Source organism: Ranitomeya variabilis, chromosome 4 (assembly GCF_051348905.1).
Source record: "Ranitomeya variabilis isolate aRanVar5 chromosome 4, aRanVar5.hap1, whole genome shotgun sequence".
Classification (NCBI taxonomy): Eukaryota; Metazoa; Chordata; class Amphibia; order Anura; family Dendrobatidae; genus Ranitomeya; species Ranitomeya variabilis.
The window spans coordinates 206,976,908-206,984,310 of record NC_135235.1 but is presented as its reverse complement, the minus strand read 5'-3'; the positions used below and the strand labels follow the sequence as shown (position 1 = coordinate 206,984,310).

The following is a 7,403-nucleotide window of genomic DNA, read 5'->3' as shown; positions in this document are numbered from 1 at the left end:
TTAGCAGCTACAGCGGCCAAATTTTGCACATACACACTACTAACATTAGTAGTGTGGAATATGAAAAAAAAGGGGGATATGAGATGGTTTACTGTATGTAAACCATGTCTCATATCCTGTCGGGTTTAGGCAGGAGAAATGAAAAGCCGGCAATTGAATTACCGGCTTTTCACATATATCGCGCTGAATTAAATCTAAATACAGAATATATATATGTGTCTTAATGACATATATATATATATATATATACTGTATATATGTTTTAACGGACATTTGAGCACATAAATCCATTAGATGTCGGTTTTGCAAGCCTGCGAGAAAATATCGCAGTACGGATGCCATACGGATTACATACGGAGGATGCCATGCGCAAAATACGCTGACACACCCTGCCTACGGATGACATACGGACCACTATTTTGGGAACATTTCTCCATAACGGAGACAAAAACGGACCGTATTGTCTTACGCTGAGCGTGACGCCGGCCTTAAATACAGCAGAAAAATGCAAAGAAATAAAGAAAAGAAAATGCAAAAAATGCAATAAAACCGGAAAAATGCAAAAAAATTAATACATTGAGCAGAAAAATGCAATAAATACAGCATAAAATAAGAAATAGAACAGAAAAAATGCAAAATAAATGTAATACAGAAGAAAAATGTAAAAAAGTAATAAAAAAAGCAGAAAAATGCAAAAAAAAAGTACAGCAGAAAAATATAAAAAAGAAAATCAGAAAAAAATGCAAAAAAAATTGTAATACTGCAGAAAAAATGGAAATGGAGAAGAGAAAATGCAATAAAATCAGAAAAAAATGCAGAAAAGGAATAGAGCAGAAAAATGGAAAAAAAAATGTAAAGCAGATAAATACAAGTAGGAAAATACAGCAGGAAAAAAATAGAAATAGAGCTGAAAAAAATGCAAAAAAAATTAATAAAGCAGATAAAAGGAAACCATGCAAAAAAAAATAAATAAATAAATAACTAGAGGTGATTTTGGACAGGTGGGAATATGTTCCTGGGGGCTTTTTTTGCTGCCTTTTGCTCCCAGAGGCCCTGTAATGTCCCCCGGAGGACAGACCGGCCTGCAGAGCCCTGTGCGCCCCCCTGTCTGCGCTGCTCTGCTGCAGGCCTGCCCTCCACTGCTTCCCATATACAGCAGGATTGCAGCACTAGCGCAAATGACGGCGGCCATGACTGACAGCGGACCGTACCACTGACGTCTCCCCATAGGGGGCGCTGCCCGCCACACTGACCTCTAGCGGCCAACATCAATACTACTTACTATGCTACGTCATTGTCCCCGCCCCTTTTCCTGTAACCTAGCAACCGCTTCTCTTGTTGCTGGCTTCTCTGTGTCTCTTCCCCGGCATGCTTTTCGAAAAGCAAGATGGCGGCTGCCAGCTGTGACGGTTTCCATGGCAGAGCTCGTGATGATTCGTGAAAGGAATGGAGGAGACTTCGGTGTTTCTGCTGTGCCTGACGGCCAGCAGCGGGGTGCCACTGTACAGCAGGAGCAAGGGCAGCAGCAGGCAGGTAATGACGGCACCTAGGGAGCTGGCCTGTTCTATGGGGGAGACACCACAGTCTACGCGTCCCACCATTGTGGATGTTTCTGGAAATCGCACGTGACTCTTCCACTGAAGCCTCCTTGTCTGAGGTCCCAAATTCATCCGTGCCACTCAACTGGTCTCTGTATGGGGGGTCCTAGGTATTACAGAGGTCATTTATGTCCCACCATCAAGGGAGGGAACGGCTGAGACCCCGGCAGTGTAACCCCTCACATGCTGCAGTCCTCGCAGCATCGCTACCTAAGGGGTTCGATGTCAGTGAGCTCCAATGGGGGCCAGAAAGTTACAGGGAATCTGTCCTCAGGCGTCGCCCCCCGGAGCCGTCTGTATAGCCGTGTAGTTTAAGTTCATCCTGTACCCCAACATGTTGATCAAGAGGAAGGAAAAAGCCCCATATCCATAGTCTCACTGCCCTTACTGTAAGGAATCCACAGTCTCACTGCCCTTACTGTAAGGAATCCACAGTCTCACTGCCCTTACAGTAAGAAATCCACAGTCTCACTGCTCTTGCAGTAAGGAAGCCATAGTCTCACTTCCCTTACAGTAAGGAATCCCTAGTCTCACTGCTCTTACAGTAAGGAATCCATAGTCTCACTGCTCTTACAGTAAATAATCCATAGTATCACTGCTCTTACAGTAAAGAATACATGATCTAAATGCTCTTACAGTAAATAATCCATAGCCTCACTGCCCTTACAGTAAAGAATCCATAGCCTCACTTCCCTTACAGTAAGAAATCCATAGTCTCACTGCCCTTACAGTAAAGAATCCATAGTCTCACTGCCCTTACAGTAAGGAATCCATAATCTCACTGCTCTTACAGTAAGGAATCCATAATCTCACTGCTCTTACAGTAAGGAATCCATAGTCTCACTGCTATTATAGTAAAAAATCCATAGTCTCACTGCCCTTACAGTAAAGAATCCATAGCCTCACTTCCCTTACAGTAAAAAAAAATAGTCTCACTGCTCTTTCAGTAAGGAATCCATGGTCTCACTGCTCTTTCAGTAAGGAATCCATAGTCTCACTGCTCTTACAGTAAGGAATCCATGGTCTCACTGCTCTTACAGTAAGGAATCCATAATCTCACTGCTCTTACAGTAAGGAATCCATAGTCTCACTGCTATTATAGTAAAGAATCCATAGTCTCACTGCCCTTACAGTAAAGAATCCATAGCCTCACTTCCCTTACAGTAAAAAAAAATAGTCTCACTGCTCTTACAGTAAGGAATCCACAGTCTCACTGCTCTTACAGTAAGGAATCCACAGTCTCACTGCTCTTACAGTAAGGAATCCAGTCTCACTGCTCTTACAGTAAGGAATCCACAGTCTCACTGCTCTTACAGTAAGGAATCCATAGTCTCACTGCTCTTACAGTAAGGAATCCATAGTCTCACTTCTCTTACAGTAAGGAATCCATAGTCTCACTGCTCTTACAGTAAATAATCCATAGTATCACTGCTCTTACAGTAAAGAATACATGATCTAAATGCTCTTACAGTAAATAATCCATAGCCTCACTGCCCTTACAGTAAAGAATCCATAGCCTCACTTCCCTTACAGTAAGAAATCCATAGTCTCACTGCCCTTACAGTAAAGAATCCATAGTCTCACTGCCCTTACAGTAAGGAATCCATAATCTCACTGCTCTTACAGTAAGGAATCCATAATCTCACTGCTCTTACAGTAAGGAATCCATAGTCTCACTGCTATTATAGTAAAAAATCCATAGTCTCACTGCCCTTACAGTAAAGAATCCATAGCCTCACTTCCCTTACAGTAAAAAAAAATAGTCTCACTGCTCTTTCAGTAAGGAATCCATGGTCTCACTGCTCTTTCAGTAAGGAATCCATAGTCTCACTGCTCTTACAGTAAGGAATCCATGGTCTCACTGCTCTTACAGTAAGGAATCCATAATCTCACTGCTCTTACAGTAAGGAATCCATAGTCTCACTGCTATTATAGTAAAGAATCCATAGTCTCACTGCCCTTACAGTAAAGAATCCATAGCCTCACTTCCCTTACAGTAAAAAAAAATAGTCTCACTGCTCTTACAGTAAGGAATCCACAGTCTCACTGCTCTTACAGTAAGGAATCCACAGTCTCACTGCTCTTACAGTAAGGAATCCAGTCTCACTGCTCTTACAGTAAGGAATCCACAGTCTCACTGCTCTTACAGTAAGGAATCCATAGTCTCACTGCTCTTACAGTAAGGAATCCATAGTCTCACTTCTCTTACAGTAAGGAATCCATAGTCTCACTGCTCTTACAGTAAATAATCCATAGTATCACTGCTCTTACAGTAAAGAATACATGATCTAAATGCTCTTACAGTAAATAATCCATAGCCTCACTGCCCTTACAGTAAAGAATCCATAGCCTCACTTCCCTTACAGTAAGAAATCCATAGTCTCACTGCCCTTACAGTAAAGAATCCATAGTCTCACTGCTCTTACAGTAAGGAATCCATAATCTCACTGCTCTTACAATAAGGAATCCATAATCTCACTGCTCTTACAGTAAGGAATCCATAGTCTCACTGCTATTATAGTAAAAAATCCATAGTCTCACTGCCCTTACAGTAAATAATCCATAGCCTCACTTCCCTTACAGTAAAAAAAAATAGTCTCACTGCTCTTTCAGTAAGGAATCCATGGTCTCACTGCTCTTTCAGTAAGGAATCCATGGTCTCACTGCTCTTTCAGTAAGGAATCCATGGTCTCACTGCTCTTACAGTAAGGAACCCATGGTCTCACTGCTCTTACAGTAAGGAATCCATGGTCTCACTGCTCTTACAGTAAGGAATCTATGGTCTCACTGCTCTTACAGTAAGGAATCCATAGTCGCACTGCTCTTACAGTAAGGAATCCATAGTCTCACTTCTCTTACAGTAAAGAGTCCATAGTCCCACTGCTCTTACAGTAAGGAATCCATAGTCTCACTGCTCTTACAGTAAAGAATCCATAGTCTCACTGCTCTTACAGTAAGGAATCTATGGTCTCACTGCTCTTACAGTAAGGAATCCATAGTCGCACTGCTCTTACAGTAAGGAATCCATAGTCTCACTGCTCTTACAGTAAAGAATCCATAGTCTCACTGCTCTTACAGTAAGGAATCCATAGTCTCACTTCTCTTACAGTAAAGAGTCCATAGTCCCACTGCTCTTACAGTAAGGAATCCATAGTCTCACTGCTCTTACAGTAAGGAATCCATAGTCTCACTGCTCTTACAGTAAAGAATCCATAGTCTCACTGCTCTTACAGTAACGAATCCGTAGTCTCATTGCTCTTACAGTAAGGAATCCATAGTCTCACCACTCTTACAGTAAAGAGTCCATAGTCCCACTGCTCTTACAGTAAGGAATCTATAGTCTTACTGCTCTTACAGTACATAATCCGTGGTCTCACTGCTCTTACAGTAAAGAGTCATGGTCTAACTGCTCTTACAGTAAAGAATCCATAGTCTCACTGCCCTTACAGTAAGGAATCTATAGTCTCACTGCTCTTACAGTAAAGAATCCATAGTCTCACTGCTCTTACAGTAAGGAATTGCTGGTGAGGAGATGTGTAGCAAGAATAATGGCTGCAGAGGTCCCCGTCATAAGAAGCACAAAGGCTGGGAAGGAGAGGAGCCATATTATTATTATTATTTATTGTTATTGTTATAGCGCCATTTATTTCATGGCGCTTTACATGTGAAGAGGGGTATACATAATAAAAACAAGTACAATAATCTTAAACAATACAAGTCATAACTGGTACAGGAGGAGAGAGGACCCTGCCCGCGAAGGCTCACAATCTACAAGGGATGAGTGAGAATACAGTAGGTGAGGATAGAGCTGGTCATGCAGCGGTTTGGTTGATCGGTGGTTACTGCAGGTTGTAGGCTTGTCGGAAGAGGTGGGTCTTCAGGTTCTTTTTGAAGATTTCGATGGTAGGCGAGAGTCTGATGTGTTGTGGTAGTGGGTTCCAGAGTAGGGGTGATACGCGAGAGAAATCTTGTATACGATTGTGGGAAGAGGAGATAAGAGGGGAGTAGAGAAGGAGATCTTGTGAGGATCGGAGGTTGCGTGTAGGTAAGTACCGGGAGACGAGGTCACAGATGTATGGAGGAGACAGGTTGTGGATGGCTTTGTACATCACGGTTAGGGTTTTGTACTGGAGTCTCTGGGCAATGGGAAGCCAGTGAAGGGATTGACAGAGGGGAGAGGCCGGGGAATAGCGGGGGGACAGGTGGATTAATCGGGCAGCAGAGTTTAGAATAGATTGGAGGGGTGCGAGAGTGTTCGAGGGGAGGCCACAGAGCAGGAGCTTGCAGTAGTCAAGGCGAGAGATGATGAGGGCATGGACTAGGGTTTTTGCAGATTCTTGGTTGAGGAATGAACGGATTCGTGAAATATTTTTGAGTTGGAGGCGGCAGGAAGTGGAAAGGGCTTAGATATGCGGTTTGAAGGAGAGATCAGCGTCAAGGATTACCCCGAGGAAGCGAGCTTGTGGGACTGGGGAGAGTGGGCAGCCATTTACTGTAATGGTTAGGTTCGTTGGGGGGGGGGGGGGGGGGTCGCGTGAGATGGGGGAAAGATGATGAATTCTGTTTTGTCCATGTTAAGTTTCAGAAATCTAGCGGAGAAGAAGGATGAAATAGTGGACAGACATTGGGGGATTCTGGTTAGTAGGGAGGTGATATCTGGTCCAGAGATGTAGATCTGTGTGTCATCAGCATAGAGGTGATACTGAAAGCCATGAGATTCTATGAGCTGTCCCAGGCCAAAGGTGTAAATGGAGAAGAGCAGGGGCCCAAGGACTGAACCATGCGGGACTCCGACAGATAGGGGGCGAGGTGAGGAGGTGGTGTGTGAATGGGAGACGCTGAATGTCCGGTCTGTTAGGTATGATGAGATCCAGGATAGGGCCAAGTCTGTGATGCCAAGGGATGAGAGGGTCTGTAGTAATATGGAATGGTCCACTGTGTCAAAGGCAGCCGACAGGTCAAGGAGGACAGAGTAGTGTTGCTTGCTCTTGGCGGTTAAGAGGTCGTTGGTGACCTTAGTCAGGGCAGTTTCAGTGGAATGGTGTGACCGGAAGCCAGATTGTAAGTGGTCAAAGAGGGAGCAAGAAGAGAGATGGGAGGACAGTTCAAGGTAAACGTGTTGTTCCAGTAGTTTGGAGGCATAAGGGAGAAGTGATATAGGGCGATAGCTAGATACAGAGGATGGGTCAAGAGAGGGCTTTTTGAGGATAGGTGTGATGGAGGCCTGTTTAAAGCTTGAGGGAAAAACACCAGTTGTTAGTGATAGGTTGAAGAGATGGGTTAGGGTTGGGATGAAGACTGTGGTGAGGTTTGGGATGAGGTGGGATGGGAGCGGGTCAAGTGCACAGGTGGTGAGATGCGATCTTGAGAGTAGAGTGGAGAGTTGATCTTCTGTAATGGTGGAGAAGTTGGTTTTGGAGGTGGAGGGCTGGGAAGTCGGGAGGAAGGGCTCTGGGGGTTGTTGACCAAAACTGTCTCTGATGTTATCAATCTTCTGCTTGAAAAATGAGGCAAAGTCTTCAGCTGAGATAAGTGGGGAGGGAGGAGAGAATTGAAGGTGTTGAATAACTGTTTAGGGTTGTGAGACAGGGAGGATATGAGAGATGAGAAGTAGGTTTGTTTAGCTGTGGCGAGTGTGGTCTTGAAAGTAGTGAGGGACTGTTTGCAATGAAGTGCTCGTTGGAGTGGGATCTTTTCCATCTGCGCTCAGCAGCCCTGGAAGCTCGCCTCAGTTCTTTGGTCAGGCTGGTGTGCCAGGGCTGTCTGTTGATTTTGCGAGCTTTGGTATGTGTAAGGGTACCGTCA

The 7,403-nt window shown here is 44.2% G+C and overlaps 1 protein-coding gene across 1 annotated transcript in view; it reads left to right on the top strand.

The window, feature by feature from the left end:
- The first annotated feature begins 1,336 nt into the window (after positions 1-1,336).
- Positions 1,337-7,403, top strand: part of FUZ (fuzzy planar cell polarity protein) — a 92,892-nt gene continuing 86,825 nt past the window's right edge. Inside the window, exon 1 of the mRNA XM_077259756.1 lies at positions 1,337-1,533. Within this exon, the coding sequence (XP_077115871.1) occupies positions 1,447-1,533 (87 nt within the window). The 5' untranslated portion in view covers positions 1,337-1,446. The remainder of the gene's footprint in view (positions 1,534-7,403) is intronic.